Here is a 22,074-nt window from a genome sequence, read left to right as displayed (position 1 = left end):
CGATTCCTACAATGCGTGGGATCTGCCAAATTTTTTGTGTAGTTTGTCTCGTAACTGTCAACACCAGCATGAACAAGGTCATCCTACTCATAGGCGTGCGTACAAGGGGGGGGGGGAGGGAGCTTCCCCCCCCCCTTATAAATTCCTGAGTGGGATGCCGAGTCTGTGCCATTCCTTTCTCAGTCGGAATTTTCATGTCATTGTTTAACGTACGTGCAGAGATATCTACAGCGTACTAGAATATCATTCTAGTGCACTATATAGTTATGGCCATGCAGGCTTTTGACGATTATTCTTTCAAGAAGTACCACCTGGAGGACCTCGGGGGCCCAGACGGCGCCATTGTTGAAGAGATCGGTCTGCGATTCTTCTGCGTCGGCAGGGAGACCAACGTTTGCCTCCTGGGCCAACTCGACGTCAGACGTCCAGACGACGTGGAGAAAGCCGTTCCCGGTGGAAAAGCCGCCGACAAAGCCGCCGCCAGTGATGACAGCAGCAGCGATGATGAGCCAGAAAGGGAGCGGCTACGAGAGGAGCAGTACGGGTTGGACGCATTTATACCCGAGTAATAAAACGTGTCCGCAGGGTGATGTTCTTCGAGTGCAGCTTGTTATAACTCCGTATAGAAAGCGACAAAATTGCAAAAAAGAAGGGCGTAAGGCCGGGCGACACGGTATTCCCAATGCTGTGGACCTCGTGTTTACAGGAGATTGGGGGGAGGGGGGAGACACTGAGGATCCATAAGCACCCCCCTCACCCCCGCTGTTCCCGCCTACGCCCCTGCCAAGAGTATACAGCAAGATGCGAGTGTGAGCATCAATGAGCACCTGAGTCTGAGTGGGTATGAGGCGAGTGCGCCTCTATTAGTGTGAGTGTGATTGTTAGAATGAGAACATGATCTAGTACCATTGCGACTGAACTGCCTTCCTCCAGAAATCGGATGACCTCTCCAGTTTTCGGGGTTCACCATGTGAATGCACGCTGATGTGTGCGCGTATTGGGGGCAGTTAAATGAGGCCAAGCATAAGTCTACACTGCGCAATGAGCACGAAGTGATGCAATTCTCCTGATCGCGCGTAACTGCTGATCATCGATCATCATCACGTTACCGTGTGCATCGAGCAACACGTCCAACTGAAAACGTTTTCTATCATCGCGGTGCACAAGCACGAAACCGAAAAAGCCCACAGTAAACCGTATGGTAGGGGCCGCCAACTCTGAAGGGCTGTAGCTCTCTAATGCCGGTTTTGAATTTTAGCGGCGCGTACGAGCTGTATGTTTGGATCATTGGCAAAAGAAAGCGTCATCTAACCATTTACATAATGACAGCGCCGCTCCTTTGAATGCATAACCCAATACCTAGGGAGAAGGGGGAGGGGGGTCCTCTAATTATCTGAAGGGGCCGCCACCCATGCAAAATTGAAATGTTTTCGGTGGAGGGGTCTGAACTCCCCCCCCCCCCCCCCCCTCCCCGCGGCACCGCCATTAGTGCGAGACCAGACATTGACGGCAGCGGGAAGACCAGCGCTACCGACGCGACGGCATTTCCGCCGCCACCCCCATCCAAGAATGGAACCAATGGAACCGCCCGAGTGCGACGCGCCCATCTAGCACCCAAGACAACGGCCTGTGTCGATCCCGCGTATTCTGTGCGTCGCCAGAGGCACTTTCCCGCCTACCCCTCCGGCACGCGGCAAGTGCGGCAGCATTCGGTTCAACTCAACCACTGGGCGCTCTGCAAGCCTTTATCGCAAGGCAGGTATGACGACAACTTCATTTTCCGTTTAATGCTATCGTATACTAGCCCGCCTAAATATTAAACATGTCGCGGAAAGGCTACGTGCGTTGCTGTTTTGCGTTGCTAACGCAGGCGGTTCGCCATATCCCGTTGATCGTCATGCAAATCGAATACAGTATTTTCTTCTAGAAACAGTGGTTCTCTTCTTTGAAGTGAGGGCGACTCGATTTCGAATATGGTTAGTGATAGTTTTGTAGGCACGCGGCAAGTGCAAAACGCACCTAAGACGCATGCGTCGAATTCGAAAACCGCAATGTGGTGGCAATGCCTCCTGGTGGTGGCTAGCCGCCATAAGCGCCATAACCGCGATCTAGAAAAATGGACGCGCCCACTCCAGCAGAGGGGCGGCCGGCAAGCCGGAGCATTTTTGTCGCTGGAATTTCGGCTGTTCACCTTGACTGGAATGTAGAATATGTGCGTCCACGCAAGCGAGTTACTGCATTGAATAACCGCTTTTATAACCCTGTTTAAAACTTTCGTCATACCACATAGAAGGGGGATGGCTTGGCGTTTGGAAACACGCCCCTCGGTCAGCTGACGCTGGACGCAAAGCCACCTCCCAACCGTTTATACTCTCTCCTCTCCGCGCTCTTAAAATTCCTTGCTTTTCTCCCATTTCCTCGCGTTTTTTTTAAACTCTCGTCGCATTGTTGTAACCTTTTTAAGCAAAGCTCCTTATAACTATTTCGGTGGCGGCGTCGTACGCGAAAATATCAGGGCCCCTTTCATAAAGAAAGATGTTTTGACGCGACGCTTTCTCCCGTGCAAACTGAATCAAAGTCCAAAGCCAACGACCACGCCACCAATCCAAGATATGAGGAGCGATCCGATGCGATGCTTATATGCGATTTGATTGCTCGTATTAGGTTTGTATCTCTTTAACATTGAAGTTAAATGAAGACACATTTCGTTAAGTTGTATAGCCTGTATTTTAGATCACGTAGCCATTGATTACACGCAGATATTCGCACTTGCACAGTGTTGCTTTGTGATCGCTGTTGCAGACGGCCAGAGGCTCCGCGTAACGTGCACAGCCTGCTTGCAAACGTGAAATCAATGCAAGAACGGTGTTGCATCGTCGGTCTTTGTACTCATTTTCGGCTCATTTTTGTCTATCACTGACGAGATAACGTATCAAACATACAATTGCTATATATATATATATATATATATATATATATATATATATATATATATATATATATATATATATATATATATTTAGCTCAAAGGGATACTATACTGATGTAGGTAAAGATGAGGAAAAACATCGAAATTCTACTTTGAAGATGCGATTTTTCCGATAGAGTTTATTTCACATATTTTTGAGGACTTGGCTGTATTTCTGATGGTTTCTGAGCGCGTGGCGGCTGCACGCCATCGCGCGCGTAGTCGCGCATCGATGGCCGTGACGTCAAGCGTCTCCGCAGCGGAAGCAGGCGGCGCGCTTTCCTGTCCTGCTTAGAGTTACTGTATATGCTAGCTTTAGGTAGCAGAGTTGCGCATAGGTCTGGCTAGCAACCACCGCTATGCGGTGAAGTCGCACTCCGTTTTTGCAGGCGACATGCCTACCGTGTCGCCGATGCACATGTCTTGCGTGTCGAAGGCCGGCGATGAACATTGGCCGTCGATGTCTAGTGTTAATTGAGTTCTCTGCAGCGGCGGCGTCGAGAAATACAAACATTGGCCCGACCGTCAGCTTCTCTGCAATGCATGGTTGCTAGCGGCGTTTGGAAGACATATGCGCAGCTCTGCTACCTGAAGATAGCATATACAGTAACTCTAGTCCTGCTATTTCTCTTTTGCCACCTCTCGTTTACATCCCACTTTCCACATAGCCACTGAGAGATACCCCATCCGGGAGCTGCGGGTACCGTTCGTACTGGTTCTAGGAACCGTAGTGCGAGCGGAGCGGGTTGCGACGCGAGCGAAGGCTGGAATGGTTGACACGCCCATTTCCGCTGAGGTTTAACGCCATCACCTCTATTTCACGGCGCGGCCGATAGGCGCCGGAGTCTGTGAAAAAAAAAGCATTAAATTAAATTTTTTCCTCCAGTTTACGCCGGAAAACAAGGTTGTGTTAACCAATTTCAGCACCCAATCTTTGAAATGGGCTGGAAATCTCGACGGCAAAAGTTTTGTTCAGTATTTCTTCAAGTCATGGCTTACTGATGTCGAGCTATGTTAGGTGATTTATGTACTATTTTTTACAGGCATCCGGCCATGGCAAAAGCCAGAAAACGGACGTCCCAACAGTCCGCCAGCCCTGTTCAAAGTTCTCGTAGCACAAACTGCGAGAGTCGGAGGCAAGATTCCGCCTCATCGACAACAGACCAAGGGTTAGTAATTTGTGTGCGTCATACGTTTATGAAATGTTATAAAAATTTTCCTAGTTCTCGTTGTTAAATCCAAGTTATTTTTGATTTATGAAAATTCCTGCTTTCTATCGCACATTTTTTTCGTGTTTTACTAAATTTTATATTAGCATGAACAATCGCATTTTAATAATGTTCAACATAATACTCCTCGTGGAACTTCAGAGGTTACTGCAAGATCTATTCTTGTTGTTGTTGTTTTTTAGAGAGTAATAACTTCATAAGCTAACCTGCATCGAGTGTTTCAGATGTGTGTTGAACTGTACACGATTTGAAAACCCTGTCTGAACCGGAGTTTTAGCCGGAAGTAAAGCCGAACCAACATTCACAGAACGTGCCGGATCCCGATTTCAGCCTGACCGGGAAAAAATAACAATGGTTACTAGTTCAGCTTAGAAATGGTTCAAGTATGCAGAAAGAGAACGGGAGCACGACAACATATAGCACGATTCATCGTCGGCTTCTCCAACTAGCAGATCATGATGGCTAACGAGTGCAGTAGTCTATGCGAATGGCAATGCACTGCAGATATGGGCTCAAAGCTATGCGGATATATACGCCTAGACGCTTCCACTCCTGAACTAAGCCATACCACTAGCTTTGCGCAGCCGAAACATTGTTCGAAGGAGTTTCCCATAATCCCCAGACTCCCAATATGGCTGCTAGAATATCTCTCAACTATCTAAGACATCTCACTACACTGCACTAACCCTACTGCATGCCAAGGCTTGTTTAGGTAATGGTGACTGATTAGGAACAGCACAAAGACAGACTACTTAATAATAAAATTAATTTCATTACTGGCACGAGCAACGAGCGATACTCCTTGTTTCTCTTGTAAACCTTCGAGAGTTTTCGCCGTACATGTACGGCATCACCTAATAGGCACCAAAGGGTTTTCGGCGTACATGTACGGCATGGCCTGTATGTTTAAAGTTTAAAACGCGCGTCTTTTTCGATCATTTCTCTTGCTTGACATGTGCTTCCACGCTTCGGGAATACGTGGAATTTTTTTCATGCGCCGATGCCTCTCCGTCATATTTTCTTTTTGCTTTCCAAAGCGGTGCGCCGGCTATCGCTTGCCCATCTGAGCGCATTCGCGGTGCTGGTTTAAAACGGGCGCCTTTTTCGATCATTTATCTTGCTTGGAATGCTAACAACTACCACAGCTGTTACTTCTTCGTGTTAGAGCAGCGCGCTACAACCCAACACTCTTACATTTTTGTTTTTCTTGAACAATGCGGTGCGTGAAGTGACCCCTCCGCGTTTCCTGTCGCGTGGTGGCGTTCGAGGCATTGTTTACCCGGTGTTCCACATCGCGAGTCGGTACAGAAATGGGCAACATTTTAGTACGCGTCTCAAGGGCAGTTGTCAAACTGAAGGAAAATGTAGGAGCGTTGCTTTAAAGCGCGCCCATCGGGCAATCTCGCGAATGATACTGCACAGGCTGGAGCATCTCTGAGCTCTGCGTGTCGCCAGCTTTACATGGTGTATATAAATAGCTCGCCTTTAGTGTCCTAAACAGCCAGTGGCGCGTGTCCGAGATGTTTAAAACGGCGTGCTACTGAACGAGGGGCCGCAGTTTCGAATCCCTATGGTGCGCTTCGAAGATTCTTTTTTTAGGGGCGAATCTCCTCTGGGTTTGGGTCTGTCCCTCCTCTGTAGTATGTAGTAGTAGTAGCAGTAGTAGTAGTAGGTAGCCACCTCTAGTTCTTGGAGTGTTCACTAGATGGCGCTGTCGTAGCCACCTCTAGTTCTCAGAAAGATCCCTAGATGGCGCGGAGGCATTCGCTGCGTTGCAGATGCGTGCTCTAGTACCCCCCCCCCCCTCTCTTGCCTCGCGAGGCCGACGCAGGCAGCGTCCGCTAGCGAGTTTCTTGATTGAAAAAACCGACTGCTCGCACTGCACAACCGTTCACTGACCACCCCGTATATATAGGCACTGGATTCTGACCTCCAAGGTAGTGCCTGTGTGAGATTTCTTTTGTGCGTGATTAAACAATAAAAATTTACAGCGTACATGTAAAATTAAAGTGAGCTGCAAGTCGCCATGACTCTCATCGACCCTTTAGTATAAACGCGCCGGATCTCACGTCGTTGATGATGTACTGGGCAGAATTCACGGAAGGTTCACATATGGCGCGTGTCATTGGTGGATTGATTGATTGATTGAAAACTTTATTGAAATATATACAAAGTGCTCTCGCTTGTTGGCTTCAGCAGAAGTCAATCGTTCGATTTAGTGCGGCGACGTACGCTAGGTGGACCGTTGTAATGAAAGGACCACGTAAAACAACAGTACAATAAAAGTTTGATGTTTAATATATACACGGTGTTTCTCACGTGTTTACTTGATCATATACTGGGCGAATTACTCGGAGTATTCGCGGTTTACCGATGATTCCCTCCGGAGCTTCGCCGCACTCATCATCATTCACCCCGTCGATATGCTGTGGATCTTTTTCCGATTTATTTTTCTTTGTGGCTTTTATTTATATATACATACATATACATATCCGGGACATGACGGCGACGGCGAAAACCAGCCGAGAGTGTCCATATAATTACTATCGCAATAACAGCAGGTATGTGCCAGCAGCTCCTAGCATAGCATAGCCAAGGATAGTATAGTAAGGGGGTGATGAAAGGAAGTGAGGGTGAGGAGGAGGGGAGAGGGTAGAAATGGCATAGCCTTTTATAGTTTAGCAAGTGGTGGGAAAGGGAAGAATGAGGGAAAGGGGGAGACGAAAGTGTACACGATAGCATAACCATGAACAGTATGGCATAGCAAGGGGTCGTAATGTCAGGGTGAGTAATATGAGGGTGAGGAGGAGAGAGGGCGATATAGAAAGATATAAGCAAACGAAGAAGACGTAGAAAAATGTATGGAAAAAACGAAGCATGAAAAAAAGAAGACCAAGAAAGAGGAAAGAACTGAAGCTGCGTTCGCCAAGTTCTGGCGCTTGCTTGCTTGCTCCGCTCTTTACTCAGATTGCACAGGCGTGGAACTGGCTTCAATTCTTGTTCTATTTTTGATGGCTCTAAATTAACTTGTCTCGTCGATCTGCCTAATTTAACACTCCTAACGAGCTCCTGCATGGCCACGTGGATGGTGAGTCTTTCATGCGAGTCTATGCATGTTTTGGGGGTAATCAGACCTCACTTTTGCCCACTATGAAATGAAATGGCCTCATCACATTTAGAGAGCTAGCTATCGCAGGTGGAAACAGCTGTAGGATTTGGGTGCTCCGATTGTTGTTTTTTAAATGAGGAATGAATAAGCTCTCGTCTTGTCTAAGATGTGTCTAATGTTAGATGCATATTTCCTTCAATCGCAGGTCCCCTGATGAGCTCCATGTCTCCGACACAGAAAGAAGCGGCAAGAGGTCCTTGCAGTGCGGCGTGTGTAAAAAAGTTTTGAGCCGCAGGTCGCATCTGCGAACACACTTGTTTGCTCACGCTCGCGTAAAACGGTACGCCTGTGGCGTGTGTGGAAAGAAGTTTGCGCAAAAAACGACCCTCGTGATCCACACTCGCACGCACACGGGCGAGAGGCCCTTCGAGTGTTCGTCATGCCCGGCCACGTTCACCAGCCGCGAGCATCGGAGAAGACACATGATGACCCACACCGGCGAAAGACCGCACGAGTGCAACGTCTGTGGAAGGAGATTTGCCATGAAAGCATACCTCACGTCCCACGCACTGACTCATTTGGGGAAGAAGGCGTTCGCCTGCCACGTGTGCGGCCGAAAATTTTCCCGGAAAGGCACACTCAGGATCCACGCCCGTACGCATACTGGGGAGAGGCCGTACGCCTGCCACCTGTGCCCGGCAACGTTCCCGCACTTGGCTGCGCTGAAAACGCACGTTGTGAGCCACACCGGCGAGCGACCTCACAAGTGCGACGTTTGCGGACAGAGTTTTGCATGGAGACGCAACCTTTGGCGGCATAAGATTATTCACTCAACTGTAAAGAAGTATAGTTGTCAGTTCTGTAGCCGCAATTTTAATTTCAAACAAGCACTAACGAGGCACACTTCTACGCACACAGGAGAGAAGCCGTACCTCTGCCACCTTTGCCCCGCTGCACTCGCGCAGACAAGTTCGCTGAAGGCGCACGTTTTAACCCACACCGATGAGAGAGCTCACAGGTGCGACGTTTGCGAGAAGGCTTTTACTACAAAGGGGAACCTCTCACGCCATAAACTTATTCACTCGGGGATAAAGAAGTTCAGTTGTCAATCCTGCGGCCGCGAGCTTAGTTCTAAGCACGCACTCACAATGCACACCCGCACACATACGGGCGAAAAGCCGTACCTCTGCCGCCAGTGCCCTGCTGCGTTCGCGGTATCGGGTGCGCTAAAAAGGCACGTTCTGACCCACACCGGTGAGCGACCTCATGGGTGTGACGTATGTGGGAAGAGATTCGCCCTTAGAGCAAACCTTTTGACCCATAAGCGTATTCACTCAAAGGGTAGCTAAGCTTGGCTGTCAGTTGAGTAGCAGTACAAATAATAGTAATGTACACTTCCAGTTTTTTTTATATGTACAAGTGACTTGTCCGAGACAATAAAATATACCGTTTATTTAAACTGCTCTTTTGTACGTTGGTCCCAGATTTTTGACACGTATGGGCGTGTGGGTCGAAGCCCACATGCCCACCAAACCAGCCAGAAAATGTTAGTACGGATCTTATGAGCCCAGTGCAATATCGAAATCATTTGGTGTACGAAAAAAATCCCCTTTTATGTGATATAACGTGATTCAGTGCTTAGTTTGGGGGTGGTTGAATTTTAAATACGATATACCACTCTCTTTTAATGCGAATGTGCCAACCTGAAAGGGGTACTGTCAAAAAATGTTTGTCCTCGCGTTCGTTTGCTGCAATGTGTTGCTGAGTGCCTATTTCTCATAACATGGCTGCAGGGCGCGACAGATTATTAATTACACACTCCCCATTACCGACCAGTTTTAGTTTCGGTATGAGAAAGCTCCATAAAACGACAAGCCGTCGTGTGCAACATGGTGTGCAACTATCACCACCCAGCGTGTGCAATGCTCGACGACGTCAGCACACAGAAATGTGACGCACTTCCGCGCGGTCCGCTGCCCAGACAGCACACGGATATCAAGAAGTCCTTTCTAACAGGAAACTGGAAAGCAGTGTCGCCAAACACGAAACTTTCAACGCGTTCGCCGCGGCCACGAAATAGCGAGCAGCCGCCGAACAGTCTGCTGGCACAAGCGCGGCAAAAGATAAATGGCGGCTATGAGGACCATCGTAACTTGTTGTATCGGCTGCTGCGTGGTGACGTTGGAGAAGTAGGGGGGGGGGGGGGGTCGCCTTCGAGTTACTTTTAAGGGTGTCGACGTCACGAGGTGCGGCGCATAGTGGTTGATCGCACACGCGAACTTCAAGATTCGTATAAAATATTTTCAAAGCTATATTCGCTGTTGATATTTTGCAGACGATATACGCATGTTCACGGGAATCTATCCCGCAGTCTATCTCGGCGGCGAAATTAAGTGTCAGTACTCCTTTAATATCTCGTCAAGTGTTTCAACTACTCAATCCATCGTACTTTGTATTTTGAGCGTAATATCCCAGGTGACAATATTTAACTGGAACCAGCTGTGTTCAGCTGAGACCAGCTGGAAGCCAGTGGGTTACCAACTGGTTCTAATTAGTCCCCAGCAGGAACCACCCCAGTCTCGAAATGGGACCAGCTGCAACGAATTTTCTGGCGCTGGAACCAACTGGAGCCATCTAGCAAGGAAACAGAACCAGCTGGGACCGGTTGGTCTGAAAACCAGCTAGAAGCAGTTGGTCTCTGAATCAAGTAAACCAAGTGGCCTGGAGCCAGAACGCATATACTAACTGTCCCAGCAAGAACTTTTTTGTTTGTCTAGAACCAGCTGCACCGCAGGCTAATAGCACCCAGGATTACGTGTGGAATTGATGCGGTTCAACTGGAAAAAAGAAATTGGCCCTTGCAGGCGCTGTCCGAGGGCACAAGTCGGTCATCTATTGTAACACGACAATCGAGGGAATAAAATTTAAGGCTTAGTGTCAGTCCAGATTTCTTTCCCCAAAGGTTCTTTGCCGTGTGGTTAAAGATTACAACACTGTCATAAACAATACTTGCTTGTATAATAGGTTTGGTTGCAAGCCAAAATTGTCACTCCTGCTGATATTATATGCAGACCGAACTGTATGCCTCCACTGCTGCATCGTATGTGTCCTCAAACCACAGGTCGGCAAATGGTGTAGAGCTCGCTCAGACTCACTCACGGAACGTATCTTGCCCTTAGGGCTCACTCGGACTCAGACTCAACAAACTTTTCCTCAACCGTACTCACTCGGACTCAACAAAATACAGTTCCATAGGACTCACTCAGACTCACGGCTCGATATCAGTCTCAGTGAGTTGACTCATGAGTCCGTTAGCCTATAATTAGCTTTTTCTACCATAGTATCAATGCTCTTTAACACCAATATCTCGCACAATCGGTGCTCTACTAGCACATTTTGATCTCGCACCTTCAAATACGAGTTATCAGAGTTTGTAATTCAGTTAGCACATTTTTTTATTGAAAGAGATGACTCACACGAGATATTTTTATCAATGACTTCTTTCGCAACTCACGCCTGTGATCAATAAGTATTGAGCTGACGTATTAACGGTAGCGCGTGGAAGTATGTGTGAGTTGACGTGAGTATAAACGTGAGCCGACATAAGGCTGATAGTAATGCTGGAGTTGAGATGATGATAGGACCATAGGTCGGCAAAAAATGTGGAGCTCACTCAGACTCACTCATGAAAAATCTTTTGCCCTTAGGGCTCACATGGACTTACACTCAACAAACTTTTCCTCAACCGGACTCAGACTCAATATAATTTTCCTCAACCATACTCAGATTCACTATAATTTTTCTCAACCGGGCTCACTCGGCCTCACACTCACAAACACATTCCTTACTCAGACTCGGACCCTTCACCAACCCCCCCTCCCTGCCATTCCCGATCTACGCCCCTGTCAAGAGTGTGTAGCAAGATGCGAGTGTGAGCATCAATGAGAACCTGAGTCGGAGAAGCCACGAGTATGAGGCGAGTGCGCGTCATACTCAGTGTGAGTGTGATTGTTAGTATGTGAACATCGTCGAGTACCGTTGGGCCTCAACTGTCGTTCTCCAGAAGTCGGGTGAACTCTCCAGTTTTCGGAGTTTACCATGTCAATGCACGCTGATGTGTGCGCGTATTGGGGGCAGTTCTATGCGGCAAAGCATAAGTGTCCATTGCGCAATAAGCACGCAGCGATGCAATTCTCCTTATCGCGCGTAACTGGGGCTCTTCGATTTTCGGACTTCTGGCAGTTCTCTGGCAGCCAGAGATAGCCAGAGGGTCAGCAAGCTAGTTCCGGTCGGGACAGGAAGTAGCGTCTTGGTCACGTGTGTGGGAAGCCCGAGACAACCCGAAGCTGCTCCAAGATTACAAAATCGAACGCTGCGACAGCCAGAGTAAACGTAAACAAACGCTACCGCCGTGGCAGCAAACGAAACTTTGCGCCGCGTGCGCGTTGGTTTTTCTGCATTGCCCGCTTCAAAATATGTGGCTAGGTTTGCTGAAGAGCTGAAGCGATATTCTCGAGCATACGGATTTGGGATACGATCACGTACGTTCGCAAAATCGTGCGCAACTCGCCCCGTGCGCGAACAAAACAGCCAGCTGGCGCACGGCGATAGCGCCACGGAAGCGATGCAAGGTGAGCTACCGCGCCGCTAACCAGCTCACGTCTGCTTAGTACGTGTAACAGTCGCTGCACAACACGACGCGAAAATCTCGCGAAAGTGATCGTGTCCCCAAAAGAGCTCGAGGATCTATCGCGTACTACGTCGCACACACGCGTTGACCAGCTTGCGTTTTGTCATAACTTGAGACATGCGGCGGTATGGGTACCACGAGTGCGCGTTAAATCTAAAGTAAACTTCCGTGAGACGCGTCTTCGACTCGTTTTGGCAGATGTTGCCTGAGCCTCTGTCCCAGTCCTAAGTGGCACTCCAAAAATCTCATGTACTAGCTCAGCTTTTATTTGAGCTACTAGGTGATACCCGCGTACATACTGCATGGCATTATTACTAAGAGATGGAAAAAGACAAAGCCGACGATGAAAATAAGCTCGCACGCCGTTCGCAACCAACGAGGATCACACAAACAACAATGTCGCGATAGCATTTATTCGATCGGTGCATTTTATCAACATCGAAGACCTAGTTGAAATTAAGTTCTGACGGTGTTCACGCACGCAAACATACGACGGAGCGAAATAGCTAGTTCGATCACAATCGTCTCAGCTAAATGCACATAAAGCACACACGAAACCACAATCGAATACTACTACGAAAAAATAAACTCGAAAGGGGTCTCCATGCGTTCGTACGAACGTGTACATAACTTTTGGGACATGTGCACGACGCAGTTAGAATGGTTAAAACGCGACAGTTCTCCGCGTTGTTCACGGAAGGAAACTTCATGGCACACATAAGAAAAGCAATAAACATTAGCTCCAAATGCTCGCCGCTCGTAATCGCGCCATCTCGCACGGCGGAACGGCGCCGAGCGGGACAAGCAAAGGTGTAGTCCGCAAGCGCCCGCATTGCAATCCGTCGAGTCCTCACAAAGATGGCGGCGAGCGCGTGTCGTCTCTTTTCGGCGTCTGCTAGCCCGAAACCTTCCACAGAGCTTCCACGACTGCTGGTCATCGATCATTATCCCGTTACCGCGTGCATCCAGCAACAGGGGAGGGGTATGAACCCCTCCCCGCGCCAACGCCATTAGTGCGAGACACTGGCGATGGGAAGACCAGCGCTACCGACGCGACAGCATTTCCGCCGTCACCCCCATCCAGAATGGAACCAATGGAACCGCCCGAAATTGGCGCGCATCGAGCACCCAAGGTGCCCAAGGGCCAAGACAACGGCCTGTCTGGGTCGCGCCGCTCGCAACGGAAGATGCGCCTGTGCGTCGCCTGAAGCGCTTTCCCGCCTACCCCTCCGGCACGCGACAAGTGCGGCAGCATCCAGTTGAACTCCACACAACCACTGGGCTCTCTGCAAGCCTTTATCTCAAGACAGGTATGACGACAACTTCATTTTCCGTTGAATGCTATCGTATGCTAGCCCGGACAAATATTAAACATGTCACGGAAAGGAGAAGTGCGTTGCTGTTTTGCGTTGTTTTGGTTCGCCATATCCCGTTGATCGTCATGCAAATCGAATACGGTATTTTCTTCTCGAAACAGTGGTTCTTTTCTTTGAAGTAAGGGCGGCTCCTTTTCGAATATGGTTAGTGATAGCTTTGTAGGCACGCGTCAAGTGTAAAACGCCCCATAAGACGCATGCGTCGAATTTGAAAACCGCTATGTGGTGGCTAACCACCGTAACCGCCACACCGCCATGACCGCCATAACCGCGATCTAGAAGAATGGACGCGCCCACTCCGACAGAGGCGAGGCCGGCAAGCCGGAGCGTTTTGGTCGCCTGAGTTTCAGCCGTTCACCTTGGCTGGAATGTAGAATATGTGCGTTCGCGGAAGCGAGTTGCTGCATTGAATAACCGCTTCTTTAACCCTGTTTAAAACTTTCGTCATAGCACGTAGAAGGGGGATGGCCTTGCGTTGGGGAAGTCGGCCCTTGATCAGCTGACGCTGGACGCAAAGCCACCACCCAACCGTTTATACTCTCCTCTCTGCGTGCTCTTAGAATTGTTTGCTTTTCTCCCATTTCCTCCCGTTTCTGATACCTCAAACGACGGCGGCGTTATTGTAAACTTTTTAAGCAAACCTCGTTATATCGGTGGCGGCATCGTACACGAAAAAATCAAGGCCCCTTTCTTAAAGAAAGATGGTTGAACGCGAAGCTTTCTCCTATGCAAACTGGATCAAAGTCCAAAGCCAACGACCACGCCACGAATCCAAAAAATGTGGAGCGGCCCGATGCGATGCATATATGCGATTTGATTGCTCGTATTAGGTTTGTCTTTTTTTAACATTGAATTTGAATGAAGACACATTTCCTTAAGTTGTATAGCCTGTATTTTAGATCACGTAGCCATTGATTACACGCACACATTCACACTTTCACGGACGACTATACATTTGCACAGTATTCCCTTGTGATCGCTGTGGTACACAGCCAGAGGCTCCGCGTAACGTGACACAGCCTGCTTGCAAACGTGAAATCAATGCAAGAACGGTGTTGCATCGTGCGTCTTTGTACTCATGTTTGTCTATCAGAGAGAGGATATAAAGACATACGTTTGCTATATTCTTACATCAAGACGCACATCAAGACATACATTTGCAATGTTCTTTTCTTTTTTTTTAATTTAAAGACATACGGAACAGATGTAGCTAAAGGTGAGGAAAAACATCGAAATTCTACTTTGAAGATGCGATTGTTCCGATAAACATAGTTTATTTCACATATTTTTGAAGACTTGGCTGCATTTCCGGAGGTTTCTGAGCGCGCGGCTGCTACTCGCCAGCGCGCCCGTAGTTGCGCATCGAAGGCCGTGACGTCAAGCGTCCCCGCAACGGAAGCAGGTTGCGCGCTTTCCTGTCCTGCTACTTCCCTTTCTCCACCTCTCCTTTACATCCCAGTCTCCACTTTCCACAAAGCCACTGAGAGATGCTCCACCCGGGAGTATTGTTCCCTGCTGGTGCCGTTTGTACAGGTTCTAGGAATTCTAGTAAGGGCGGAGCGGGTTGAGACGCGGGCGACGGCTATCATTTTTGGCGCGTCCATTTCCGGTGAAGTTTAACGTCACCACCTCTAGTTCACAGGGCGGCCAATAGACGCCGCAGTGTGTGAAAAAAAAATCCCACTAAATTCTTTATTTTCCTCCAGTTTACGCCTGAATACGAGGGTGTGTTAACCAATTTCAGCATCCAAGCTATCAGTTGGGCTGGAAGTCTCGGCGGCAAAATATTTGTTCAGTATAGCTTCAAGTCATGGCTTTCTGACGTCGAGCTATGATAGTTTATTTATGTACTACTTTTTTAACAGGTATCCGGCCATGGGCAAAGCCAGAAGACGGACGTCTCAACAGGCCGCCAGCCCTGTTCGAAGCTCTCGTACAACAATCAGCGAGAATCCGAGGCAAGATTCGGCCACATCGACAACAGACCAAGGGTTAGTAATTTGCGTGCGTCATACTTTTCTGAAATGTTATAAGAAATTTACTAGTGCTTGATCAATCCAGGTTATTTTCAGTTTATGAAAATTGCTGCTTTCTATCGCGTATTTTTTCTTCATGTTTTACTAAACTTTATATTAGCAATAACATTTCAGCATCAAATTTTAATAATGTACAACATTATACACCTTGCGGAAGTTTAGAGGTTATTACATGGTCTTTTGTTTTTTTACGAGAGCAGTAACTTAATAAGCTAACCTACATCGACAGTTTCAGATGTGTGTCGAACTGTACACGGTGCGGCAACCGTGTCTGAACCGGAGCTTTAGCCGGAACTAAAGCCAAACCAACATTCTCAGAACGTGCCGGAACCCGAACTCATCCTGACCGGAAAAAAATAATAGTTACTGGTTCACCTTAGAAATGGTTCAAGCATGCAGAGCGAGAACGGGAGCACGACAACATACAGCACGATTCTTCGTCCGCTTCTCCAACTAGCAGATCGTGATGGCTAACGAGTGCAGTAGTCTACGTGAATGGCAATGCTCTGTAGATATGGGCTCAAAGCTATGCGGATATGTACGCCGAGACGCTTCCACTTCTGTACTAAGCCATACCACTAGCTTTGCGCAGCCGAAACATTGTTCGAAGGAGCTTCGCATAATCGCCAGGTTACCAATATGGTTCCAAGAATATCTCTCTACTATCTAAGTCATCTCACTACACTGTACTAACTGTACTGCATGCCAAGGTTTGTTTAGGCAATGGTGACCAATTAGCAACAGCACGGACTAATTATTAATAATAATGATTTCATTACTGGCACGAGCGCCGAGTGACGCTCCTTGTTTCTTTTTTTAGCTCTTTGAGGGTCTTCGCCGTACATGTACGGCATCACTTAACAGGCACCAACGGGTTTTCGTCGTACATGTACGGCATAGCCTATATGTTCAAAACGCGCCCCTTTTTCGATCAATTCTCTTGCTTGGCATGTGCTTCCACGCTTCGGGAATACGTGGAATTTTTTTCATGCGCTTGTGTCTGCATTGTAATTTATTTTCTTCCCAAAGCGGTGCGCCGGCTATCGCTTGCCCGTCCGAGCGCGTTCGCGGACCAGCTGGTTTAAAACGCGCGCCTTTTTCGATCATTTTTCTTGCTTGGCGTGTGCTTCCATGCTTCGGAATTACGTGAATTTTTTTTCGTGCGCCGATGTCTCTCCGTTGTTGATGTTGTTTTGCGTCGCAAAGCGGCGCGTCCGCGGTGCTGCTGGTTTAAAATGCACGCCTTTATCGATCATTTCTCTTGCATCGAATGCTAACAACTGCCACAGTTGTTACTTCTTCGTGTTACAGCAGCGCGCTACAACCCAACACTCTTAACATTTTTGATTTTCTTGAAAAATACGGTGCGTGTAGTGACCCCTCCACGTCTCCTGCCGCGCGGTGGCGTTCGACGCATTGTTTACGCGGCGTCCCACATCGCGCGTCGGTACAGAAATGGGCCACTTTTTACTGCCCGTCTCAAGGACAGTTTTAAATCTGAAGGAAAATGTAGGAGCGCTGCTTTAAAGCGCGCCCTTCGGGCAATCTCGCGGGTCATACTGCACACGCTGAAGCATCTCCGAGCTCTGCGTGTCGCCAGCGTTGAATGGTGTAAATTTAGCTCGCCGTTAGTATCCTAAACAGCCAGTGGCGCGTGGCCGAGATGTTTGAAGCGGCATGCTGCTGAACGAGGGGTCGCAGCTTTGAATCCTATGGTGCGCTTTGAAATTTTTTTCTTCAGATTTATTTCTTGTGGCTTTTATTTATATATACATACATATAAATATCCGGGACATGACGGCGACGGCGAAAACGAGCGGAGAGTGTCCATATAGATGCTATCGCAATAAAAGCGGGTATGTGCCAGCAGCTCCTAGCATAGCATAGCCAAGGATTTTATAGTAAGGGGGTGATAAGGGAAATGAGGGTGAGGAGGAGGGGAGAAGGTAAAAATGGCATAACCTTCTATAGTTTAGCAAGTGGTGGGAAAGGGAAGGAAGAGGGAAAGTGGGAGACGAAAGGGTAAACGATAGCATAACCATGAACAGTATGGGATAGCCACGGGTAGTAAAGAGAAGAGAGGGTGAGTAATATGAGCTCGATGAGGTTGGGAATAATGACTTCCGCCGCGGGTCGTAAGATTTATTTACTCTTTTCTTCACAACCGCACATTTGCTATAAGAGTAGATGGAAAGCCAGAAGGTTGCTTCACGTCCAACAGAGGTGTCCCACAAGGTTCCGTTTTGGCTCCTCTTCTGTTCAACGTTGCGCTAATACCTCTAGCTTGGCAACTACACCGGATTCCAGACGTGAACTTTCTAATATATGCTGATGATGTGACTTTGTGGTCTGTGCATAAAGACGTCTCAAGACAAGCTCAACAGCTTCAGCAAGCCCTTGATGTACTTGATAACTACACTCGGAACGCAGGGTTGGACATTTCCGCTCAGAAATCAAGCTATGTTGTGGTGGCTAACAAGGCAGGACGCAGAAAGATCACGCAGTGCCCCTTTACGTTTACACTTGGTACAGTGACAATTCCTGAGGCTTCGGAAGTCCGCATACTGGGTCTTGACATTCACCGGTCCGGCAGTGGTGCGCACTGGCTCCGAAAAGTCAGGCAGAGTTCCACAAAAGCGCTTCATCTGATTCGCCGAATTGCATCAAAAGCAGCTGGAGCTCGTACTGATGTAGCTCGACGGCTCGTACGCACAGTTCTACATCCAAGAATTGTATACCAGGCGCAATTTCAACGTTTAACTTTGGCACAGCTGGCACAGTTGGAGACCATTAACCGTGATGCCATGCGCACAATAACAGCGTTACCCCGCATCACCCCAATACCAACTTTACAGGAGCACGCCCAGCTTAACACCATTGCAGAGCTAATTTCGCAAAGGGAAAAAGCGCGTGAAATAAAAAAGCAACTTGTTCCGGTTGTTGCTGCATTGCATGCTCACTTTCAACGCGGGTCTCGTATTGACAATCAGTCCGATACAATGCCTCCCTGGGAATTCACCACCATCACATCTAATAAGACAACCAAGTTACGGCGTAGCGATACATCAGGCATTATTGACGAACGCTCTATCATCGATGCACCATGCGCTAACATCTGCAAAGTCTATACAGATGCTGCCATCCTACAAGACGGCGGAAGGACATCATTCCTAAGCACCACGCATAATTTCATCAGTGGTCACCAGCATTATCTATCTACGGAAGCCAGTCCTCTTGTAATGGAACTTCAAGCCATTCATGACGCAGTGCGGGATGTCACCTCTAAGCTGTCTACAATTAGGCAACTTGACGTATTCACCGATTCTTTAGCGGCTATCCAGGAACTCAAGAAAGTTCACAAGGTGATGGAAATCTGCGAGGCGATACATAAGATGAACCGCAATACAGCCACTTGCATCAGGGTACACTGGATTCAAGGCCATGCTGCGAACCCTCACAATATTGCTGCTGACCAACAGGCACACTGCCCTCCTAATACAGACCTCCCATCTATTCCCCTTCCACCTCAACCCCTAAATACACTCCGTGCCCGTAAAAATGTTCTCCGGCAGGATACACGCGCTCTTATCCCACCGTGTGTCTGCTCTCTCCCCCTTCACCTTACTAGGGCGGAGGAAGTCGTGCTTAGGAGGCCTCGGGCAGGGGTGGCCCTTACACCGGCTGTTATTTCAACATGGAACTGGTCGCATTTACCAGTTGGTTCTACATGCCCGTACTGTGCTGTTCCGGTGATACAAGCGGATGCATACCACCTTATATGGACATGCCAAGGATTACAGTCGGAACGCTCCCGTCATCTCCTGCAAGCTGGTCTTCGCTAGTGACACAAACAGTTATGACCGATGGATACATGACAACACATTCCACAAGACACTTCTTCACTTCATACACAACACCGGCCTAACGGCGCACATTTAACACAAATATACAAAACAAATATTATGCCTTAAGGGCAAGTCTATGTCGCAAAAAAAAAAAAGAGTAATATGAGAGTGAGGAAGAGAGGGGGCAGTATAGAAAGAGATAAGGAACGGAAGAAGTAGGAAAATATGGAGAAAAAAACGAAGCATGAAAAACAGAAGATTAAGAAAGAGGAAAGAACTAAAGCTGCGTTCGCCACGTTCTGGCGCTTGCTTGCCAGCTCCGCTCTCTCTCAGATTGCACAGGCGTGGATCTGGTTGCAATTATGTTCTATTTTAGATGGCTCTAAATTAACCCGTCTGATTGATCTGACTAATTTGGCACTCCTAACGAGCTCCTGCATGGCCACGTGGATGGTGAGTCTTTCACGCGAGTCTATGCGTCAGTTTTGGGGGTAATCAGACCTCACTTTTGCCCACTCTGAAATGAAATGGCGTCATCCATCGCATTTAGAGAGCTAGCTATCGCAGGCGGAAACAGCTATAGGATTTGGGTGCTCCGATTATCGTTTTTTAAATGAGGAATGAATAAGCTCTCGTCTTGTCTAAAATGTGCCTAATGTTCGATGCATGCTTCCTTCAATCGCAGGACCCCTGATGAGCTCCATGTCTCCCAGACAGAAAGAGGCGGCAAGAGGTCCTTGCAGTGCGGCGTGTGTGACAAAGTTTTCAGCCGCAGGACGCACCTGCGAACACACTTGTTTTCTCACGTTCGCGTCAAACGGTACGCCTGTGACGTGTGCGGTAGGAAATACATGTTAAAGGCGAGTCTGGTGATCCACAGTCGCACGCACACGGGCGAGAGGCCCTTCGAGTGTTCGTCGTGCCCGGCCACGTTCACCAGCCGCGAGGGTCTCAGAAGACACATGATGACGCACACCGGCGAAAGACCGCACGAGTGCAACGTCTGCGGAAAGAGATTTGCCATGAAAGCAAAGATCGCGGACCACGCACTGACTCATTCTGGGAAGAAGGCTTTCGCCTGCCACGTGTGCGGCCGAAAATTTTCCCGGAAACGCACACTCAGGGTCCATGCCCGTACGCACACAGGGGAGAGGCCGTACGCCTGCCACCTGTGTCCGGCTACGTTCCCTCACTTAGATGCGCTGAAAAAGCACGTTGCGAGCCACACCGGCGAGCGACCTCACAAGTGCGACGTGTGCGGACAGAGTTTCACATCGAGTGGTAACCTTTGGCAGCATAAGATCGTTCACTCGGGTGTGAAGAAGTTTAGCTGTGAGCAGTGCGGCAGCGCGTTTAGTCTGAAACAAGGGCTAACGAGACACCTCCGCAAGCATACGGGCGAGAAGCCTTACCACTGCCACCTATGCCCCGCTGCATTCGCGGAGACGGGTACTCTAAAACAGCACGTTCTGACCCACACTAGTGAGCGACCTCACAAGTGCGACACATGCCAGAAGAGTTTCAGATCAGTACGCAGCCTTCAGCAGCATAAGATTATTCACTCGGCTGTAAAAAAGTATAGTTGTCAATTCTGTAGCCGCACATTTAATTTCAAACAAGCTCTAACAAACCACACTTCTACACACACAGGGAACAAGCCGTACCTCTGTCACCTATGCCCTGCTGCATTCGCGGAATCGAGTGCGCTAAAAAGGCACGTTCTGACCCACACCGGTGAGCGACCTCACGGGTGTGACGTATGTGGGAGGAGATTTGCCCTTAGAGCGAACCTTTCGCGGCATAAGCGTATTCACTCAAAGAGTAGCTAAGCTTGGCCGTCAGTTGAGTAGCAGTGCAATTAATTCAAATTTTTTTATATGTACAAGTGACTTGTTGTCCGAGACAATAAAATATACCGTTAATTTAGACTGCTCTTTTGTACGTGGCTCCCAGATTTTTTTGAAACTATGTGCATGTGGGCCGAAGCCCACATGCCTAATACATCAGCCAGAATATAAGTTAGTACGGAACTGATAAGACCAGCACAATATGGAAATTATGTGGTGTACGAGAAAATCCTATTTTATGTGATATATTGTGATTGAGTGCTTATTTTTTGGGGTGGTTGAATCTTAAATACGATATACCACTCTCTTCTAGTGCGAATGAGCCAACTTAAAGGGGATACTGACACAAAAGATTGGCATCTCGTCTTTTTTTTTTTTTTTTGCTGCAATGTGTTGCTGAGGGCCTGCTGCAGCGCGCGACAGATAATTAATTACAGGCTCCTCATTACTGACCAGTCTCAGTTTCGGTATGCGAGAGCTCCAAAAACGACAAGCCGCCGGATGCAACTATCACCACCCAGCGTCTGCAACGCTCGACAACGTCAGCACACAGAACTGTGACGCACTTCCGCGCGGTCCGCTGCCCAGACAGCACAAGGATATCAAGAAGTCCTTTCTGACAGGTAACTGGAAAGCAGTGTCGCCAAACACAAAACTTTCAACGCATGCGCCGCTGCTACAAACTCGCGAGCAGCCACTGAAAAGTCTGCTGACGCAAGCGCGGCAAAAGAGAAATGGCGGCCATAACGTCATCGTAACTTGTTGTATCGGCTGCAGTGTGGTGACGTCGCCTTCGAGTTAGCTTTAAGGGTGTCAGTATCACGAGGTACAGTGTATAGCGCTCGATCGCACACGCGAACTTCAAGATTCGTATAAAATACCTTCCAAGCTATATTCGCTGTTGATATTTTGCAGATGATATGCATGTTCACGGGAATCGATTCCGCAGGCAATCTCGACTGCGAAATTTTGTG

The 22,074-nt window shown here is 48.3% G+C and overlaps 1 protein-coding gene across 1 annotated transcript in view; it reads left to right on the top strand.

Moving 5' to 3' along the window:
- Positions 1-272: 272 nt before the first annotated feature.
- The window catches only part of LOC119399028 (zinc finger protein OZF-like), a 39,256-nt gene continuing 17,454 nt past the window's right edge, over positions 273-22,074 (top strand). The window contains exon 1 of the mRNA XM_049417504.1: positions 273-544. Coding sequence (XP_049273461.1) covers positions 273-544 — 272 coding nt within the window. The remainder of the gene's footprint in view (positions 545-22,074) is intronic.

Source organism: Rhipicephalus sanguineus, chromosome 7 (genome assembly GCF_013339695.2).
Source record: "Rhipicephalus sanguineus isolate Rsan-2018 chromosome 7, BIME_Rsan_1.4, whole genome shotgun sequence".
Classification (NCBI taxonomy): Eukaryota; Metazoa; Arthropoda; class Arachnida; order Ixodida; family Ixodidae; genus Rhipicephalus; species Rhipicephalus sanguineus.
Note: the sequence above shows the minus strand (reverse complement) of the source record. Positions and strands in the feature narration are given on the sequence as shown.